This window comes from Silurus aristotelis (genome assembly GCF_946808225.1).
Source record: "Silurus aristotelis genome assembly, chromosome: 1".
Taxonomy (NCBI): domain Eukaryota; kingdom Metazoa; phylum Chordata; class Actinopteri; order Siluriformes; family Siluridae; genus Silurus; species Silurus aristotelis.
In genome coordinates this window covers 31,370,137-31,393,290 of record NC_139574.1, presented here as the reverse complement: position 1 = coordinate 31,393,290, position 23,154 = coordinate 31,370,137, and the positions used below count along the sequence as shown (strand labels likewise).

The 23,154-nt window shown below is 38.5% G+C and overlaps 1 protein-coding gene across 1 annotated transcript; it reads left to right on the top strand.

Moving 5' to 3' along the window:
* Window positions 1–6,032: 6,032 nt before the first annotated feature.
* On the top strand, window positions 6,033–18,441 carry pitpnc1b (phosphatidylinositol transfer protein cytoplasmic 1b). Its single transcript, XM_083529845.1, has 10 exons — window positions 6,033–7,295; window positions 8,451–8,599; window positions 10,229–10,317; window positions 11,954–11,961; window positions 12,130–12,201; window positions 13,592–13,684; window positions 14,691–14,846; window positions 14,932–14,995; window positions 15,434–15,520; window positions 16,312–18,441. The coding sequence occupies exons 1-10, from the start codon at window positions 7,248–7,250 to the stop codon at window positions 16,473–16,475; spliced, it is 930 nt and encodes a 309-aa protein (XP_083385971.1). The 5' UTR covers window positions 6,033–7,247; the 3' UTR covers window positions 16,476–18,441.
* Window positions 18,442–23,154: the final 4,713 nt, after the last annotated feature.

The following is a 23,154-nucleotide window of genomic DNA, read 5'->3' as shown; positions in this document are numbered from 1 at the left end:
ATCTCCAGACAGAAGAAACATACAAAAAGCGATCTTGGCCCGCTCGGTGGGGAATTGGGATGACGGCACATCCACGTACTTGCCGACGCTACATAGGAATCCCCCCCACTTGGCAAACTCGCCGAGAAGCAAGCCAGGAATTCCACTGGGCTCTTGGAGGAATCCAAGGAACGGGGTAATCCACGGAACCAGCGGGGAATGCTGGCATTCTCAAGTTATGTCGATCTCCATAGCCATTGAGTAGGTCCGACACGAGTGACATGGGAATGGAGGCTTATATAGGGGAATCGCTAAGAACAGGAGACAACTGCCTCTCGTTAATGCCGGGAGTGGCAGAATGAGGCATTGTGACAGCTACCGAAAGGGCCGTGGCAGGTGGCTTCCCTGACATCTAGGAAGATGCTTCACTAGATTTTCGAGTTTGGTTGTGGAGATTTGTGCTCATTCAGCCACAAGGGACTGGAATGCAGTCAGCATTCCAATTCATCCTAAAGGTATAAATAATATTTCCATGGAGCTTGCTTTATGTGCAGGGGGATTGTCATGCTGGAACAGTTTTGGGTTGTGTGTCCCTAAACCTTTCTGCATATAGTGTTTTAGATTTAGATTTAGATTTAGATTTGGATTTGGATTTAGATTTAGTATTGGTGTAAACAAAACAAAATATGCATCCTTATACTTGCAAACACTGTGTAGATTCTTTGTGCCAGCAAGTGGGCTTATATATATATATTATACAACATTAAATTATTTTCAAATATGTATATTATTTTTAATAACTGTAAATAATACAATGATTGAATTTGATAAAAAAAAAAGAAGTCTGAATTTAAATGAATTTAAGTGAATTTAAAATCTTAATCATTGTATTTTTCTAAGTTCTATTGAAGGACTTTGGTCAATATCTCAAAACGCTACTGTAACAGTGTTATATGTAGAGGGGATTTGTACAGTAAAATATATATATCAGCACACACTTCAGTTAAAAATAAAGATGCATACATTAATAAAGATGCATACATTAGTCGCCACGGCTGCTCATCAGGGACAAATTCACACCATTCACCTTAACTGTTGATTTGTGAAAAAGCTGCTTTGAGACAATGTCTGTTGTGAAAAGCGCTATACAAATAAACTTGACTTGACTTGACTTGACTTTAGATTGTTTATTTGATTGCACTTTATTAAATATAGAAAACCTATGGCCATTAGGAAGCATTGTCACCTCACAGCTCCATAGTCTCTGGTTTGATCCTGAGCTCAGGTTACTGTCTTGCATGTTTTGCATGTTTTCCCTATGACACTATAAAATGCATCTGGTTTCCTTTCAACTACCCAAAAACACATAAGCATGTTTTCTACTCTAAACAAAAGTTTGGTGTGAATGTGTGAATGCATGGTGTACCATTTAGAATGTATTCCCATCATATGCATTGACTAGATCCATAATACTAAACAAAATTTTTTTTATTATATCTATATAAAAGATCCAACCAAATTCATAAGTAAATATTGTGTTATACCACAACAATTTGCCTACAATGACAATTTATTGTTGATTTTCTTCCAATAACCGCATGCCCCATCAAGAAACAAAGTCAATCGAATTGGCTTTGTGGGTACAGTACACATTGATTTGATTTGCTGTGATATAAGATGTAAATGAAACAAAAATGGCATGCCATCTGGCTGATTGGGAGCTGTTAACAGCACACGTTAGATTTCAATGGCTTTTTAAAGTTTAAACACGTTTTTGCAGACTGAGTAGAATATTTCCATCTGGTGCTCGTGACGTTAAATTAGCTATCCTAGGAGTAATGGTCGAGGCAAGCCTTGGTCAATGGCTAATGTGAGAGAATGAGTAATTAATCTCTCTGTGGATGTCATGTACTAAAAGTCAGTTAGCTCATAGAAAAACCATTAAGTGGCTGTAACTTACAGAATATTTAGCAGCAAAAAAACATTTCCTTGTCTCTCGGAGATACTGTATATCAGTCACTGGGGATGTGTGCCTGAGTTCTGTAGCTTGATGAAAGAGTGCTTGTATTGGCAAAAATGGAGACTCGAAGTAGCCCTTAATCAAGAATGGCACAAGTGGAGGATGGAACACTGCAAAGAGATAAATTACATGGAATAATCAGATCAGCTGTGAGGTGCCACAAAATTACGTTCCTCATACAGCAGCACTGCCTCGGGCTGCCACTTTAACAATTACATTAAAGCTTGTTTAACTGTGTTAAACTTCGGATCATACAATAAATGCTTGCTGGAGCCTTGTTATGTCAATAACGTAAGCGTTTTTAAAATGATAACAGGATTGATTTAATCAGTGTGAAACATGCTCAATAGGAATAAAACACAGTTATTGTCATGGGAGCTGGCTGTGTCATGCCAACGCAATGAAACACAGCTAGAATTTATGAATATTGTTATGCATGTTCTTCTTTCGTCTGTGCTCGGGAGCTTGTTCTGGGATTTGCGATTGAAGATTAAATGGGGCCAGCCTGCGAAGGAAAATTTGCACCATTGTTACGTCACTGTGAGAGTTAAAAAAGACCAGTGGACACACCAGAATCATGTCCTCCAAACTTTGCAGGTTCACTCTGTTCAGCTATTGCACCTTGATTGCTGACTCTTCTTGATGACAGCTAATGATCAAACACACAGGAAACCCATTAGTGTATAATTACCATGGCTAATGGCACCTTGACACCAGAGGAGTACCCAGAGCACTCATTAATTTAGCTTAAGCAATTTTGGATACGTTTTTGATCTATTTGTAAGGTCAAATTAGCTCAATCATATGTGAAAAGGTCAGTCAGGCAAAAAGACTGATGTGAAATAAGCAATGTTTATAGCCTAAGTGCGATAAAAGTGTTATGCCTTTAAATGAAGATCAAAATCACAAAAGTCAAACTGACTCGTCTTGATATGACCTTTATAGGACCTACAGGACAGATACATATTGCATGCTCTTATGCAAGATCATGTTAGGAATATATATATATTGAAAAAACATTGCCAGGAAGCTTTTAGTCAGTACCATAGAGCTGCCAATTTCACCTCAGTGGACTTCAGGCAGAGGTGTAACCATACAACATGATTGTGTGCCGTCTACATACCTATCATTTGCATAAGCATTTGAATGTCATTCTAAGCAAAACTCCAAACTCTCCTCGTTTCTCGACCCGAATGAAACAAAACAAATTGATTGGGGAAAAATCATGCTATTAAAAAGAAAATCCATAAAGCCATTTACTTTTGTAAACCTCTCTAGATAAGGCCACCTGCTGCAATTTCCTATTTATTAACCAATGCCAAGAATTGCACTGCCAGATGAATATTTTATATATTTATAGATATGCAAGGGCTCTTTTGCCTATTTTATAATATATTTTACTTGTTGTTTAATCAAGAGTTAAGCAGAACCGTGTTTCTCAGGATCGATCGGGAAGGAATATCGATGTCCGAGCTGAGAAACGAGTTTCTTCTCACTGCTTTAAACAAGTTTAAACAAAGTACAGTATCAACTGGAGAGGACTGTAAATATTGCAGTCGAGATTTCCAATGAAATCAAACATAGCACAAATCATTTTCCCTCAGTGGCTTATGCTATTTTTTTGCCTGCATTGCGGCTACACAGTATGTGTGCATTCGTGTGTGCATATTTGTGTGTATGTGTGTGTGTATATCGCTATACGTGTGTTGTAACTTGGCTCCCTAAACTGCAACCCTCGAGGAGAGCATGCTGGGACCCGAAGGAAGTTTCTTAGAATAGGTTTAATACTGACTGCAAAGCGATGTCCCATGTGACGTTCTTTGTCACTATTCATTCTCCTTACTGCGGAAGATTCCATTGAAACGCTACGAAAACAAGTGCATATCAGGAATGAAGAAAGAGCGGAGCTGGCAAGCATGCCACATTCTTATTGTTTTTATGACATTTTCTGTAAATAAAATCCAGGTATAACAGCAATAAAAGCTTCCTCTTGAGCTCCAGGGCTAACAATTACTTACAATTGCGTTTTTTTTAAATGCAGTGATTCAAATAAAATCAGGTAACCAGCTTACTAATATAAAGTAGGCATAATAGTGTTATTACTTTTGTCAAATAGTGTAATTAATGCAAAAATAAATAAAATACTATTCTAATGGTTTCAGCTACAAATCCCATTACAAACTATATGCTGTTAACCATTAACACTGTTACCAAATGGTTTCTATTATGCAATGTGTGATCATCATTAAACAAAAAATATATATATATATATTTAAAAAACATTATAGTGAACTGAAGGCCTAATACTGTCCTAATGGTTGCTAATGGTGTCCAGTAGATACCACTATGTGATCCACAAGCTGCCAAAAAAAAAATATTTTATTGGTTCTTTACGGTATTCACTAGACATAACAGGTGGCAATAAAAATTAACAAATGAACAGTAGAGACACACAGGGTTACATTATTACAGTTTCCAGTGACATCAATACAGTTCCCTTTTTGACCATTAAAAAACAAATACTGAGTACTGAATATCAATTCAGATTACAGTGATGAAAAGCATACAAGAAGAACCTCACTTGAAAAAAGGTAGTGCTGAAAAAGAACTGCTAGTGTAGTAATAATTCACATGAGTAAAAGTAATGAGTCACCAAATAATTCTACACATAAGAGAACATTAGTTGTTTGGTAACATTATAATTAAAATGGCACATGACTACAACTGAAACAAGTAATTTAAAAATGTTAGATTGCACTGGATTATTACTTTACTATTGATACTGGATACTACCTGACTTTTCAGCCATATGTGGTTTTTTTCCCAAACCACAAAGTTGGAGGCACACCATTGTATAGGATGTTATTGGATTCCATAGCATTAAGATTTCCCTTCCCTTGAACTAGGAGATTCAAACCTGTTCTTGCATTACAATGCCAATGTGCACAAATCCAGCTCCTTGAACATATGGCTTACATGGGTTGGATTGAAAGATCTACAGTGGCCTGCTATAAAGCTCTGGCTTCAACCCTATCAAACACAATTGGGATGAACTGAAATGCTGACTGCACCCCAGGCCTCCTCACCTACATCAGTACCTGACGTTACAAAAACCCTTGTAGCTAAATAACACACAATATCCACAGGCACACTCCAAAACCTAGTGCATTTATTATAAGAGCAAATGGGGAATAAATGTGGAATGGGATGACGTAGGGTCCGGTGTCCACAATCTTTGTTTATACAGTGTGTGTATTTTTCTGTGTGTATATATATAAAAAATATATAAAAAAACATCTGACTAGATCTGTCAAATACTTTTGGCTTTCCATATCATGCTTGATTCATTAGCTTATGTTGATTCGTAAAACAATAGTCTTAGCTACTTAGCTGACTATAAAGATGCCACTTACACATTATCCTTAGCATTACCGAGTACAATAGAAAATTGTTACACTGTATAACCTCTGAAAATCTAGCTAGCTACAGCACTATAGTCTAGCTCACTCAATTGATAGCACGTTCTATGTTCCTGTAGACTGGATGCTGAGCTGTGAAATGCTTTTATGTACACATGTTTTTGCATAATTGTACTGACTGTTGTCACCTCAGTACAAGTAAAAGAAATATTATTTTATTATTCTACTAAAAATATTGTCACCATGAGCCAGGTTCCTTGAGTACTGTAAAGAGATGATGTGTAATTTGTTACATTCCAATTCTGGGTACAGTTGCCATGCAATTTCCTTTTCATTTTTTTTTTATTTTTTTCTGGCATTAAAATAGTGCATAGATTGCTTTTTTCCACTTCTTCTTCTTCTTCTTTTTATTTTTTTGAAGGTTCAAACTGTCACATAGCACTATTAAACTGTCTGGATTACTAATAATTTTTTAAAAAGTGTATTTTACATTACCATCTTAGCACGTCAACAGTATGCGCTTTTCCCATACTGTTACTTGACATAAAAAAATATAATGAAATAAAAATTTTTTTACTGAAATGACCATCCCTAGGTGTCATCTTGGCATTGTATAGAAACATAAATGGAATTAAAACAGTGAGAGTAATATCACATAACACAAGGGGTTGCAGAGGGCCTGAACATTTCCCTAAACCCAATCTGAGTGTCAGAAGTTTGCCACCTGAGTATAAGCAGAGGTTCACTGAGGAATAGCAGGATTTTCTGCATTATGCAGCACATACCTTCCCCCCCTCTTTTTTTCTGCAGCTGAAGTAATTGTTAATCTCCCTAGTGCCCTGGACTTCAGCTCCTGGTTACATAGTGTTGCTGCTGGTTAATCTGCTCACACGAGTTCTGGTGAGAGGTAGACCTCAATTAGCTCGGTTCATTTAGTAAGTGCAGAAGAAAAGAAAAAAAAACGCAGATTTAGAGAGCAGAACTTCTTATACGTCTTTTAACTTCTTTTGAGTGATCTCAGTAAGTAATAGAATTCGTGGCTGACAAAGAGAGATTAAATACCCGAGAGAAGCTGCAGATTGTGTGTGTGTGTGTGTGTGTGTGTGTGTGTGTGTGTGTGTGTGTGTGTGTGTGTGTGTGTGTCTGAGATTAGAAAGAGTCAGAGGGTTAATATGAAAATGCTCTGCCTCAGGTGAGAGAGTAAGGTAAAAGAGGTGGTGGAGGAAAGGGGGAGGGTTATATACAAAGGAACAAAAGTGGGGAGGAATGAAGGAAGGAAAGAAGGAAGGAAGGGGAGGCTCAGAAGTAATATAACTAGAAAATAAAGGAACTTTGAGTGCACTAAAAGCAGCCAATGGGTGGAGCGCAGAAAAGGGGACGTTTGTAAATCAAAACACGATCCCGCAGGTAGATGTGGCAGACGAGAGAACCTGAAGGATTGCACATGAAGGAGGAGGAGAAAAAATGTAAATAAAAACCATCAAATAGACAGAAGCAGAACAGACGAGATAAGGATAAAGCGAAAGAGAGTTATGTTACAGTCTGGTGACGTTAGAGTTGTGGCTGCTGAATGAGAAACACAGAAGAAGGAAGTACAGAACTGTTAGCTAGCTGAGGGAGTGAGAGTAATCCCTTGCCAGAAAGTGGATAAAGTGACAAAGAGAAAGAAAGGAAGAGAGAACCAAGTTAAAGAGAAAGTGGCGGGACATGGCAAGATTGTTTAAAATGAAACTGCAAGCAAACACTCACAGGTAGAACAGGTTACAGAGAGACGGCGACACAGTACGATACTCGAGACAGACAGCAGCAAAAGGAGACATAACACAACCATGTTGATAAAAGAGTACAGGATATGCATGCCTCTTACTGTGGAGGAGGTAAGTGTGTGTGTGTGTGTGTGAGAGAGAGAATGTAAGTGTGTAAGTGCTGACGTTCGAATTTCCTCTTTGTTTACATGGTAAACTTACACAAATGTCCAAGTTCAAGATGTTATTGTTCTCGTTGCTCTCTGAACTCTGTGAACTCAGAGCCACCAACTCGTCCCGAGTGAATAGTTTAAGCCTTTGATCGGAGACAAATAAAACTTTAACTGGGAAAATTATACGTTGAAAAACAGCTCCAGCGTGTGTGTGTGTGTGTGTGTGTGTGTGTGTGTGTGTGTGTGTGTGTGTGTGTGTGTGTGTGTGTGTTTTCCATTTCATTAAACAAGTCAGACAGGTTAAAATGTTTATCACTGCAGGCTATAAGCAGAAATCCCACAAAACATATTCATCAGGCTTTTTTATAGGAACATCAACCCAGATGAACAAGTCGGCCAGCTTTCAGCTAAGATGCTGTCTGGTCGGGTTGGTTGCAATTAATCGGATGAATGTTAAGATAATGAAATCCGCCGATGCATTCGTAGTCACCACGAGGCTGAATGTTCTTAAGCGCAACAAAACGGTCATGTGAGATCTCGGCATGTCTTGTTCCTTTACGCTTAATGTTGAAAAGATAAAATACACACACAAAAAAAAACGAGTGTATCATAATGAATGATTTGTTCTATATCAATAAAGCACTATATATGCACAAATGAAAGTGCAATTGTAGGAAAGCGTCACTGGTTTTGATGAGTTAACAGTGGGAGTGGGATTATTGGAAATGATATTTCGCATTACTGAGGCACAAAAATAGCTCACCTTTTTTTTAACATGACAATGCAAACAATAAAACGTTAAAATCGTTTATTAAATAATTATGTATATAAGAGACACGGTTTATATTCATTTTTTCTGTCTCGTATTAGTTCCTTTAAGTTGCTTTAATAAAATAAATAATTGGCGCATTTGTGTTGCCAAGACTTGTGTTTATATAACGTGTGAGAAAGAATGTACTAATAGTAACTAGCATTAAGAAGAAGAAGTAGAAAAATATGAAGAAGATAAAGGAGAAAAAGAAGAAGAAGAAAAAAAGGAGGAAGTGAAGGAGGAGGATGGACAAAAAACTGAAAATGACAAAAAATGAAACTCTTTTCTCTCTCTATAATCCAGTACAGAATTGGTCAGCTGTACATGATCAACAAGCACAGCGACGAGCAGAGTGGAGAAGGGGATGGTGTGGAAGTCATCCAGAACGAGCCTGAAACACACCCTAAATACGGGTCTGGCCAAGTCACTGAGAAGCGTATTTACCTCAGCAGGTAATACGACACACACCTCTCAATTACACTATCACTATTATCTCGATCTACCTGATAATTTTGGGTTTTTTTCTGTAAGAGAAATGACGTTCCATATGTATAGAAGTACAAGCTAGCCTATTAAACATTGTTAGACAAGCAGCATCTATAATTTCCTGGCTAATGCTTCTTTTACTTCTACTACCCCTTAACTTCCTTACCTTCATCAGCTGTGTCAGGTAGCATATCGGCGGAACGTGGAGTCTTTATCTTAACACCTTCACAGCCCTAATTATTCATCTTTTATAACATTTAATTTGTAGGCAGCTGTCTTAAAACCCTAACCTTTACTCAAACACATACTCATTTGCTCTCGTTTTTTAAGACAGAGGAAACTGCAGCAGCAGTGTTGGTGCTTTTTTTTCTTATCTTTTTTAAATATCATTCATCAGTGATGCTCGAGTACAAATTGAATGCTATTCCATTCGAAATCCAACTGTAAACTGTGTTCAGCGCCATGGAATGAATGAGTTCCGGCAGTTCTTATATTTGTACATAGAACTATATTTTTTTTCAGGCTCCAAATCTAATAGAATCAGTGTTGCATTCTCACAAGCATTAGCATTTAGATTATGCATGCTGAATCAGGAGTAAGTGTAAGAATGAGTAAATAACTGCAAAGACACATATTTGTGAAGCAAAGTACTTTTGGCTCAAATGGCTTGAGAATTTTTTCCACTCTACTCTGCTCTTATCTGGACTGCCTGATACAACTTTCTACAAATCACCACACACACACACACAAAACACAAAACCCAGAAACATAACCTGCATGAACACAATCCTGAGAGGGCTCAGAGTATAAAACTAAAATATTGTTACTGGCAGAAGTCGAATACATTTTTTAAACCATCACTTTGTAAGAAAAGGCAAGAGAAGCACTAAGACTCTGGTTTAATGATCTGGTCAGGGGTTAAAACCCCAGCAGTGCCAATCTGCCACTGTTGGGCCCTTGAGTAAGGCCCTTAACCCTCTATCTGCTTCAGGGGTGTTGCGTAACGGCTGACTCCAGATTCCTAACAAGCTAGGATATGTGAAGAAAAGACTTTCATTCTGCTGTGTATATGTAATAAAGGCTGCTTTATTTTGCTGAAATAATGACTATAGGGGAACAGTTCAGGCTATAGGAACATGTCCTTTAGGCATCAGAGTGACAGAGGGAGAAAGAAAGAGAGAGAGAGAGAGAGAGAGAGAGAGAGAGAGAGAGAGAGAGAGAGAGAGAGAGAGCACTGTGGACATGACAGTCGACATGTACAACTTTTTTCATCATATGTCTTGTTTGCGCCACCCACCCATCTACACATCTGTTCCTACATCTATCACTGTGTTCCTGCGGTTACAAATCTGCACTGCTCTGTCATTTATTACAGTACAGAGGTCTTGCTTTCTCTCACTCACTCTCTTTCTCACTCTGGATGGGTTTTTGTCTTTGTGAAAGGTTCATTTTATAGCCTACAAAGTTTTATGTGTCAGAGGTCTGCCAGCAGTTAACAGCCTTTGTTTACTTTATTCCACACCACTGACAACTCGAACAGCACAATAATAACTGATCAAAGTTTCTGATAATACTTGAGTTTCTTTTTCTCTTAGTAAATTACCATCCTGGATAAAGAAGTTTGTCCCTATGATCTTCTATATCACGGAAAAAGCTTGGAATTTCTACCCATACACTATCACAGGTAAGTAGCAGTAACTTATTTGATACTGCACATATACATATCAATCATCCATATGTGGGTCTTCCTCAAACTGTTACCAGAGTCACAGAGGCACAGAATTGTACTTGTTTTCTTTGGATGTGGTAGCATTCAATTTTGTTCAACTTGAAGTAGGAGACCCAAACATGTTCCAGCATGACAATGCCCCTGTGCACAAAACCAACACCATGAACATATGGTTTAAATGGTTTTGTAGTGGAAAATCATGCTTGTCCTGCCTTAAAGCTCTGACCCCATTTGGAATTCTGACTGCACCCCAAACGTAACCTTAAATCAGTGTCTGATTTAACTAATGTGGAGCAAACGGGGAGAAAAAATAGGGATTAAATATTGATTGGAATGTTCAAAAAGAAAATATTAATGTAATGGTCAGGTATTCATACATTTTGGTCTATTAAAATAGTTTACATAAATATACAGACATGAACAATGTCGGGGTTTTTTTGCATTAAAAAAAAAAATAATAAAATAATAATAATTGGATTGTAAATATTTCTACGTTTTTTTTTTTTTTTCCAAAACATGCTATTTATAAGTGACAATGTATCTGGAAATATGTCAAATGCTTTTTTGGCAAGGCACATCAGCTGTATGTTCACAGATACAAAAATAAAAATGATGCCTGTTGTGAACCATGGAGTGGCTGCTTTACTGCATCTGGTACAAGGAGTCTTGAATCTGTACAGGGCACAATAAAATCACAAGACTACTAAGCATTTCTGGAACAAAACGTACTGCCCAGCATCAAAAACATTGTTGGAACTTATGGGTCTTTCACAGGGATAATGACCTAAAACAGCCCAAAATATAATGAAGTAGGGGAAGTCGTAGCTCAGTGGTTAAGATGTTGTATCAGATGGTTGTGAGTTCAAATCCCATCATTGCTGGGCACTTGAGCAAGGCCCTTAACTCTCAACTGCTCAGTTGTATGAATGAGATAAATGTAAGTTGCTGTGGATAAGGGCATCTGCTAGATGCTGTAAATGTATGTAGAGACTATGGCTGAGTTCTTCTTCTCAGCTATGTTCCCTCTGATTACAAAGACTGAACCTTTTGAGTGCACAAGGGTTAACAAGCCCTCATCTTCATTCCCATGACATATCAACAGTAAACATTATCCCAAATCGATGTTCCATTTTCATGAAAAAGACAAGTGATGGAAACTGGATTGTATGCTTTGAATGTAAGAACTTAATAACAGAAAACACAGGATTTCTCTTTGGCATGCCTGCTATTGGAAACAGAAACACTTGATGTAAAAAGTATTTATAAATGGTGTTGCCTGTTTATTTGCTTTCTTTTTTTTTATCAAGTCTATTACACATACCTATGTGTGTGTAATGGTTTTACACTATGTCTACAGTTAGACTCAGTGCCATAAGGTTAATGATTTCATAATAGTGTTTTATTATATTTTTATCTGTAGGTTTTTTTATTATGTTGTATCTAAGCTGTGAGAAATGCTTGAGTCGGTGAAACTGAGCGTGCACGTTCCTTATCCTGCGCCAGAGAAATCCTTGACCGTAGCTCTCTCTCTCTGTTTTTCCCTCCTCATTCCTTCCTATTCCACCTGCATCTGATGGCATTGTTGCTGCAGAGTACACAGTAAGTAGCCTTGTATACCGACTTTAACTCAGATGCAGTCCTGATGCACTCAATGACCATCTGAATGTACACTATAACCAGCACTTCCTCTCCCTTCCTCTCTCACGTTCTCTCTCTGCCTATATATCTCTTTCTTTCTCTCCTCCTCTTTTATCTCTCTCTGCCCAGTGCTCCTTCCTTCCCAAGCTGAGCATCAAAATCGAGACGCATTTTGAAAACAACAATGGGAGCAATGAGAATGTAAGTACAGTGGTGATAATATGTGCACACTGCGAGTGTGTGTGTGTGTGTGTGTGTGTGTGTGTGTGTGTGCACATGCACTCTCCACTAATCTTTTTAAAACACAGCTACCTATTCATCCGCATGCTGTGCCCTCACGGTCCTTGTAAGAGCCTCTCTCCTAACCTTCATCCTGAAGAAGGTAGAAATACTGTGAGAAGAAAGTTTGGCACTGTTTCAGTTCAAGAGACATGTTTTAAAAGAACAGGGCTGTTGGTTGGTATGTGGTGGGTGAGTAAAGCAGGTTTTGATAGTGTTGATGTTGGTTTTGGATACACTCAGTGACTGACAAAAACTTGGCTCAGCCTCAAAGTGCCCTCTCCTATTAAGCAATGCAAATTATGGCTGTACAAGTCCCAACCTGCCTCTGCCGAGCCATCGCTCTAGATCTTCCCACAAATAGACTACACACACCCAGACATTCTCACAGCATGCCGGGCGGAAAATGTTCCAGCGCTCAAACACACAAGTTCACAAATGTTTGCAACAGGGTAATGGGAAACAACATGCATGAAAAGTGTCAACACAAGAGCAAGAGCAAACAATAGAGCAATGCTCCAGAGTGAGACACAGACAGTGAGACACAGAGACAGAGAGAGAGAGAGAGAGAGAGAGAGTGAGAGAGAGAGAGAGAGAGAGAGAGAGAGAGAGAGAAAGAGAGAGAGAGAGAGAGAGAGAGAGAGAGAGAGAGAGAGAGAGAGAGAGAGAGAGAGAGAGATTGAAGGCAGCGCAGGCAGTAGGCAGAATAAAAAATAAATAAAAAGAGGAGGAGGCAGGTCAGAGACTCGTACACAGAGACTGATATTGCAGTAGTCACTGATGACAGAATCCCATGCTGCTTGTTTTTATCCTGTCCAGCTCTCCTCACTTTCATCCTGGCTGCTGTAAAAGGCACCTGCTGCGCCGCAGAGCCAAGGCCGCTCTGCCTCTGCTCCCTCAGTGGCTCGCTCTCAATTGCGAGGTGAGCAGACTTGGGCAAAGATCCCTTCGCCTGCAGTCGTTTGCATAAATCACTGGATTTTGAATTCAGCAGACTTTCGTCATTGTATGTTTTCCATACAGTGCCATGCCAAGGGTGTGCTCGAGAACGTTGCTACAGTTAATATTGTTATGGCTTAGGTGTAACACTGGCATTTCATTTCAAGTTATTTTCGTATTGTTTAGTATTTAGTTAAATCATTTCCATACTAATTTTTTCTTTGTTTGTTTGTTTCATCAAACTCACGGTTGGCTTTTAGTTCACAGACCCTATTGTGAGGATGGTAAATGATTGTGACTTTCTATCTTGCCCTTGCCATGCTGTGCTGTCACTTGCACGGTCATGTGACTCACTTTGGTGTCACCTGGGCAGGTTTTCGAAGACAAGCCCACACCGCAAGACAGCGTCTGCTTCTTGGATATACTGAGTGACCCGATTCCGGAAAAGTATTACAAAAAAGATGAGGTACCCACCCACACACACACACACACACACACACACACACACACACTCCCCACACACACACACACACACACACACACACACGACTTATAAGGACCTTTCATTGGTCTAATTATTAATGCCTACATGGAAATATAACAGTAATCAAACTCTCAGTATTCAAATGGAAAGTTTGACTTTTGATATATTTAAGAAAAGTCCCCACAAGGTCAAAACTGTCACATATTGTATACCTATCCTTGTGGAGACATTAGGTCCCAACCCCCCTATACACACATTCCCAAACACAAGAACATTCTGCTATAATTGGTTATGGTGTGAGAAAGATCCAAAAGCCAGACACTAAAAATACAATATATACACACAACCACACAGGCACACACTCCATAACACACACACACACACACACACACACACACACACACACACACACACACACACACACACACACACACACACATTTATACTATTATCTTTTTGATTAATTTCATAAATTTTTATAGTACTTTTGCTACGAAAAATCCACACCTACAACTCAACACAAGTCATTTTTCTTAATCCTGACTCCCCAAGGTCAAATTTGGTCTCCTTAAGCAGATAAATACATGCTTACACACACAAACACACACACTGTAGAGATAGAGAGGAAATTCTGTTTTGGAGTAGTGAATCATTAAACAGCGCTGTGGACTTTCTTGTTTATCGTTGTGCTTAACAGCCGTAAATCTAACGGGCGAAATAATTTGACTGTTAATGGTTAGTTAGGACGCTGCAACAAAACCCCATACTAGGAGTGCTCCTTCTGCTAATTATCACAGGGAGGCGATGCATCATAGGTGGTCTGCGTAATTACCACAAGGCCATAGGGCATACATTCTTATTACTACACATGAGATTAGACAAGAAATCTATCTTGCTATCGGAATCTGAGTGAACACAATGTGTCCTCTCTCAGGCATGAGCATGTGTGGATGTATGGAATATGTGTGTGACTGATTAACCCGCGCAGGACCTGAGCTGCTGGGTGTCAGACAGGACAGGGCGTGGCCCCCTGGTGGATGGCTGGAGAAATAGCACCAAGCCAATCATGTGCTCCTACAAGAGAGTCCAGTGCAGCTTCGAAGTCTATGGGTTCCAGGGCCGGACCGAAGAGTTCATCCACAGGGTGGGTTTCTAGGATTAATCTATTTGGCACTGTTATATGATAAGTGGTGCCCGATGTAAAATAGTGTTTCTTGCTTCCACTGTAGAATATCCGTGACATCCTGCTGGTAGGACACAGGCAGGCAGTAGCATGGATGGACGAGTGGCATGGTGAGTGTAAATGCTTTATAAAAAATTATTAAATGAAACCTTTATTTTTAAGTTATCCATTCAATCTGTCTGTCTCTTTCAATTTATAAACCGTATTAAATATTATCTGCACTTACACTGCTCCCTGTTACTCTCAGGTAAAAGAAACCTGTGCATTAACTCTATCTTATATTGGGTTCTTCATTAAAAAAAAAAAAAGAATTCTATTTATTACTGTACTTCACATAAAAGTATATAACAGGGTCCCTTTGACCTTTGGGTTAATTACATTGCTTTTCTCGCCAATATGAGCATCTTCTCAAATCCAAGCGATTCCAGTGGTTTCAATGCAGCTTTATTCAGGCATCATACATACGCTGCACCTCCTGCATAATAAAGCACTAATGTGATTTGGTGTGTGTGCCTGGCTAACATGGCTTTGCGTTTGCATTGTGGCAGGGATGAACCTGGAGGAAGTGAGGGAGTTTGAGAAGCAGCTGCAGCAGAAAACGAACCAGAAGATGAAGGATGGCATGAGCATCTCAGGTACTGTCTCAAAATCTAGAGAAAAAGGATCCAGGGAGGGGGAGTGATTAAGAGTGGCAGTAATCGAGAAATAAAGAGTGTGCCTGAGGATAACGGAGAAGATCCGGAGAAAATATGAAAGGGAAGGACTGGTAGAACAAGTGGGTAGTAGTGGTGATCTTAAATAATGTGGTGCTGCCATGCTTTATCAACTCAGCTGGTCTTTATACAAACAACATAATTCATCCTCCTATGCTACAATAATGACACTACTGGCATGCTTGAGCGTGTGCGCGCGTGTGTGCGTGTGTGTGTGTGTGTGTGTGTGTGTGTGTGGAGGGTCATTCAGAGCCTCCCACCCGCTTCTGTTGGCAAAAGTGCAACAGCACACAGTGCTAATGATAATCCTGATAATGATTACAGTCCAGTGGGTGATATCCCCTGACTTTGAGCTCCTGATGAAAAACCATCATACTCTCATCTAACAGCCCACAGGTCCTAAGGCAGCATGTGCCTCTACTGCCCCTTTAGGCAAAGCAATGCCATTGCTCCTTTCTCAAACCACACCATCGAGAAATCCCCTCCACTACATATCCGGTCATGCATTTTACTCTGTGGAACACGAGCGCCTGCGATTTTTAGCCTCACATCTTAAAACAAGCAGAATTCCCCAAGCAGAGGGTTATTTAAAAGGGTAAAGAGAGCGCAGTGCTTTCGATTCGTCTGCGCATGTTTAAGCATCTCTCCACAGACATCTCTTTTTTGTTGATTTTTCATCCACACTCTTGTTCCCCCTTCCACCTCTTTCACAGGCTCAGTTGCTCCTGTACGTCCCTCCTTCTCACGCTCGGTCTCAGTCACGGATGCGTCGTCACTGAAGAAGATGGGGGTGAACACCGTGGATATTACAGACTCTTCATCATCATGTTCCTCCACATTCAAGAGCCCTCAGAGGCTGAATTCATCATCAAACTAATGCCGCACTACTGCCTGTTAAATCAAACACACCTGCCTGTTACTTTCCAAAGCTGTTGAAGAATCCATTAGGACATGCACAATCAGCAATATGTTTGAAATCTATAAGCTATGCACAGATGTGTTTTTTTTTTTTTTTACTGTTGCAAATTCATACTCTCTAGCTAGTTTTCTCTATCAATCATAGATGATGAAGGTAAACCTCTTCCTCAAAAACACATGAAGCAACCACATCTGTATGAACTGCTGCTACATTAAACAGACAGTGCTTCCCAGCTGCAGTAGCTATCCTAAATCTATGCCTTAGAGTAGCTGGGCTTGTTCAGATAGACATAAAACAAAAACCTTACCATTCATTCCACCCTCAAGCACTACCAGTTATACTCATTTGAGCCTGCCAGTTATAAACAGCGTTGACAATGTCAGTGAAGTCAAAAACCTTAGACAAACTGACATTCTCTTCATTAAACCCTGCTAGCATTCTATATTGTTTACACACACTAACACCTCCTCATTTGCTTCTCCGTTTGACCCAGATCGACAATTTGTCTTTACATGCCTCCAGGCCTGCTTCATTAAAACTTAACTATCTTATACCATTAACAGGACTCACTAATGCACCAGCAATACCTACAGTACTGTCCACTTCCTGCATACGTTCTGGTTTTTTGTCCGTTTTCCTGTGCAGGGTTTTTAGATCTGCAAAACAAAGAGGTATTTTTTTTAATTAGTCACACTATGGTGCACATTATATATTTCGAATTGACATTGCAAAACAATACCTGATCTTGTAAAGAATGCACAATTATGCCTGTGCAGTTGTAGTGTAGACATATGGCATCATTACTGAACATGCTAATGGGTTGAGTGGAACACACAAGGTTCACCTTGTTAGATTTTTTTGATATATGTAAAGTATGAGCACCAATATTACAGTCAAAAAACAAACGTGTATGTAACTAAAGTCTGACCAGCTGTTTTTGCCTGGATAGAATAGATAGCATTGGTCCCGAGATTTTAATGCCTAACTGAGAAACCTTGGTTACTTATCCTGATTATTAGATTATTAGATACAGGCAGATCTGCATGTATTCAAATGGGAACCAGACAATTATTTTATGGATTTAATAATAGAATAAGAAAAAAACAACTCAGGGATTGCATTGTTTTACTCTGATCTTTTAGTTCTCATTTTGTTAAATTTACCTACTGTTATGTTAATTACTTCATCAAATCAAAGTGTACATATCCAGCTAAATTGCCAGGAAAGTTGATCCCATCCAGGGTGACTTTTTTCACAATGAGTCCAGGGTTATTGGGACAGGTTTCGAATCCACATTGTCCCTGATAAAGTGAAAGATAAAGATGAATGAATGGGTGTCCAGCCAAACCTTTACTCAACTGAAAGAAAGAGTCATGCTACTTTTAAATGACTTCGAATACTTTTTTTTCCCTCTGTATTTGTATTGTATTTAAACACTTTCCAAAACTGTTTGGAACTACACCATATTTCCTTAATATCTAGTCCAGTCTCTTTTTATGTACATATTTACCATTAGTTAGAGTCTGATTTGCTGCCTATTCATTTTTTTTTAGCTACCAGAATGCTAATCTTATCACAAAATCATACCTAGCCAGGCTAACATTATGAATCATAGCCATTTAATATTAGCAAATAAGCAAACTTACCTCAGTACACTTTTTAAAAAATGTGAGAGTTCATGGCTTCCATGGATGTGAAGAAAACACCTTTTATTTGAGGCTTTCTTTCACTCTTACATACCAAAAGCTTTTACTGAGGCAGAGCCAGAGAGGCTTTTCCTCCACTTCAACACTGCTTTATCTATTTTCACACACTGGATCATGTTTTGTTTTTTGTTTTTTTTTGCATTGATGACTTTAATTGAATGCCCCAAATTGAAATGTATAATAATAATGTATAATAAAAAAGGGCAGATGCACATTCACTTGATTATATCATATATCATTAGCAAAATGAGAATAGAACAGACTGAGTACTCTAAAGCTCTTAATACAAATTTTACGAAAATAATACAAAGTAATGAGGTAAACTTATACTATTATATTTCACTACAAATAAAAAACAAATACAAATGAGCTGTAAAAAAAAAAAAAAAAAATATATATATATATATATATATATATATATATATATATATATATATATATATATATATATATATATATATATATATAATGTATGTAAACAATATGACTTATTCGATTGGAAATAGCTATTGTAATGTTTAAAGTCCTCCCTGCTTTTTTTTATTTTATTTATTTATTTTTTTTGGGGGGGGTGGGGAATCAAACACTGAAGAAAATATCACATGCTATTATATGTTTATTAAAGATGTACTGTATTTTTTTTTTTCAGTAAAGTAGGTCTGGGGAGCTGAAAGAAAAATGTATGATGTAAGAATGCGGATGTAAGTTTGTATCATTATTGTCATATCAGGGAAATGAAACCAGGATCCTCCATTTGTGATTATTGTGTGACATATTTTACTAAAACACCATAGACGAGTGTCTGTGCCGTTCAGTTACAGCCGTCTCTTTTATCTCTTTGATCTTGTATCTCTAGCATCGGACATCTATTTTTTCTCTGCTATATCTGTTTCCTCGCAGCAAAATGTACTCTGGTGTTACATGGAGTTCACTGAGAGAAGAATGATCTTTATACAACTGGCTCTTAATTATATAGCATGAAGACATAAAGTTTGAGTTACTAGGTTAGAGGAAAAGGTTTATCAGCTGTAATAGCCATAGTGTCTGATTAGTGGGTGCTGATGTTTGTGCTACACTATGTGCTTCTCTTTTTCTTTTCTTTTTTCCCTTTCCCTCATTTTCCTTCTTCCGCCAAGGAAGGATGCCCCAGTGCAAAAGCCTTTCGCAGCCGGTTTATAAATGAGATTAATTAAAGCGATTCGCATAAACACAGCCACAATGACTTTCAGTCTTATGCGCGGCAATCGTTGGATCACCTGTCTGCCAACTTAATTAAAGTGAAAAAGGCTGTTGGGAAGGTATTAAGTACTTCTGGTATGCCCTTAAACCAATATTGCCTGAACCCCAAATGACCAAACAACCCTAATGAGTTCAATTGATGTTGTTCCTGAATGAAATGGCGTCATTTGTCACTTCAAACACTCTACATCACTAACAAGCAGATGGTCTAATTCAGTGCATTTGTGTAAGTCTGGATTGGTTTGAGAAAGAGGACAAAGCATAATGGCAAATAAAAGTACTTCTACTGTAGTAATAATTCATTTTAAATAAATTACTCAAGATATTACAAGAGTAAAAGAAAAAAAAGATTTAGTAGAAAGCTGCAATGATTAAAGAACATCCAGTGAACTTCTTGATCACTCAGTGGAGAATAGACAAAGGCTACGTTTACCTGGATAACCACTGTTATATCTCACCACAAAATAAAACATCTTACCATACACAAAATGAACTTTGAGGCAGATAGGCTTCAAAAAGCTGAGGCTACATTGGGCACAGACGTACCGACATTGGACTGCTGAAGACTGGTCTGATGAATCTGGATTTCTGCTGAGGCACACAGATGGTAGGGTCAAAATTTGGCACCAACAGAAGGAATAAATGGAACCAATCTGCCTTGTGTCCACAGTCGATATGGATCAGAACCTCAAAGAAATTATTCCAGTATCTTGTGGAATCCATGCCAATTAAAAATTGAGGTGGTTTATAGAGCAAAGCAAGACCCTGCCCAGTATTATTTATGTTCCTAATAAAGTGCTCATCTTTTTTGCTTTCAAAGAGAGATTAGAATAAGTGGCCTTGCATTTATATAACACTATACAGATAATGCCGCTAAAATCTGGGAGCAGTCTAGGATATTAATTAGACACCAGTCTTGGCTTTGTGTTGTCTGTGTAGATAGAGTTGTGCAGACAGATATCTATGGAGAGGGTTCATATCCAGCACAACCCCCTAAAAGAATAAAAGATAAAAATGTATATCTGAAATTTGTGTTTAGAGATAACAAATTTGGACTCAAGTTCTCACTCATTTAGACTTCTCAAAAGTATTGGGACACCTGACTTTTCCAGCCATATCACGTTCTTCTGTTACCACAAAGTTGGAGGTTTACAATTGTATAGAACGTCATTGGATGCAGCAGCATTCCATTTTTCCAGAAGACCCAAACCTGTTCCAGCATGACAACCTGCTTAAGCATACACTAAGAAAGCTCCCTGAAGATATGGTACACATGGTTTGGAGTGGAAGATCTTGCTAGAGAGTTCTAACCTCGACCCTATTAAACACGTTTTAAATGAATTAGAACGTTGACTGCACCCCAGGCCTCTTCAATCTACATCAACATAAGCACACTCCAAAATTCTGGTATAAACGTGAGAGTCCACATAATACCACATAAAGTAAATCCAAAGAAACATGTCAAGGGTCAAAACGGAAGAACAGCCATCACAGGAACTTACAAAAGCAAGTGTTGTCAACACTTTGCTTTAATCTAAATGTTCATTCAATTTAAACAGAAAGGGGTAAAAGAGAAAGAGGAAAGGGCCCTCTGCTGTTCTGGATGAAAAATTTCCCTAATAGGTGTAACATGGATTTAATGTTTAAATGTTATCAGCATGCAGTGTAGATGCATTCTAACTAACCACATGTATAACAGTACATTATGGACTTGTGTTTGGATTGTACAAACTTACTTTGAAATATTAACTGTGATTGCATTTTTTGAGGCAAAATATACTGTAGCTTCTAGATAAAATGTGCTTTTTTAGCTTAATAATTATTCAACATTATATAATTTTCATAGGGATTAGAATTATGATTAATTACCCATTTTAATTGATATAATTAATATTATAATTGATTTAATGTTTTATGAATTTTCATCTACCAGGTTTTCCTTATTATATAACAGCTACCTGCCTGGTAGGGTAAAAGCTTTCACACACATTAACCAAGACATGTCCAGCCAGCCAAATTTGGAAAGCTGCTCTTATCCATTATTATCAAATTTTCAAGTATCATCCTTCTATCCTTCTTTTAAAAAGCATATACATACACACACACATATATATATATGTGTGTATGTATATGCAAGACAGGTTCCACTCGGAACAGGTCTTGTAAGGGTCTATCAAAGAAGTTGAGTCCACGTGCTGTGTGTCAGGTGCAGAATTAGCTCCATCATTGCTTTGCATCATTGCATTGTCAGTGCTCAGACTATACTTTGTGCACTGCAACAAGTCAGTTTGCATGGCCGTTGTCCCAGAAGGAAGCTTTTTCATAAGCTGGCTCACAAGAAAGCCTGCAAAAAGTATGCTAGAGACGACCTTTCCAAGAGCATGAACTACTGGAACCATGTCCTGGGGTCTGATGAGACTAAGGTTTAGATTTAGGATAGGTTTTGGTTTAGATGGTGTCCATAATGTGTGGTGATGCCCTGATGAGGAGAACCAAGAAAATTGTGCCTTGAACCTGTGGTGCATCCTTAAACGGAAGGTGGAGAAGCACCATGTGTCTAACATCCAGCAGCTTTGTAATGTCATTATGGAGGAGTGGAAGAGGATTCAAGCAGCAACCTGTGCAGCTCTGGTGAATTCCATGCCCAGGAGTATTAAGGCAGTGGTGGATAACAAAATAACAACACTTTTGACACAGTTTTGGCATGTTCACTTAGGGTGTTCTTACTTTTGTTGACAGATTTTTTGACAATAATGGTTGTATGTTGAGTTATTTTCAGAGGACAGTAAATCTGTACTGCTATACAAGCTTCACATTGACTATGCTAAAATATATCCAGGTTTCATTTCTATAGTACTGTCCCTTGAGAAGATATACAAAAATGTTTGCTGAAATGTGAGGGGTGTACACATTTTTGTGAGATACTGTAGTTCCCATTTGCTGTTATAATAACCCCCACTCTCCTGGGAAGATGTTTCATGAGATTTTGCAGGGTGCTTGTGTAGATTTGTGATCATAGAGCCACAAGGACAATAATAAAGTCAGGTACTAATGTCAGACTTTAAAGGTACTGATGTAGGTGAGCTAAAGAGGCCTGACGTGCAGTCAGTGTTTAAATTCATCCCATAGGTTTTCAGTAGGGTTGAGGTTAAAGCTCTATAGCAGGTCACTTATGATCTATCACTCCAAACTATGGAAAAAGTCCAGGTGGGTTTTTTTTGGTGTAAGAATTATGAACTAACATTATATTTCTGATCTCCCCTCTCCAATCCTGCATAAACACACATATTTACACATTACATGTGAGCAAAGCAACCTTCCCCCCACACACACATCACCGCTAGCTCACACACTCCTCTGAGAGACGAGATGTTTGCAAGGCATTCATTGAAATTCAGATCCTAAATATGGCAATCAGCGCAACCATAAAGGATCCAAATTTAATTGGCCCACCCAGGGCATTAATTCCACAGTTAGTGCCGCACTGCAGAGCAACATATGCTCCCTAATGAATCCCAATGCTTCCTAATAGGACACATTTTATTGATCCACAAAGCCGGAAATACAGTCCCTACTAAATGCCTCCACATGGGTGTGTAGGGTCATGGGTATGGCACGTACCCACCGAGCGAAGCAACAAACACACTCCTGTACACATTTACAAAAATACCATAACACACACACACACACAC

Coding starts and splice junctions, on each gene's coding strand:
- pitpnc1b (XM_083529845.1), top strand. CDS start 7,248: ATGTTGATAAAAGAGTACAGGATATGCATGCCTCTTACTGTGGAGGAG. Junction 12,202..13,591: donor ACAATGGGAGCAATGAGAAT/GTAAGTACAGTG, acceptor TCACCTGGGCAG/GTTTTCGAAGACAAGCCCAC. Junction 14,996..15,433: donor ATGGATGGACGAGTGGCATG/GTGAGTGTAAAT, acceptor GCATTGTGGCAG/GGATGAACCTGGAGGAAGTG.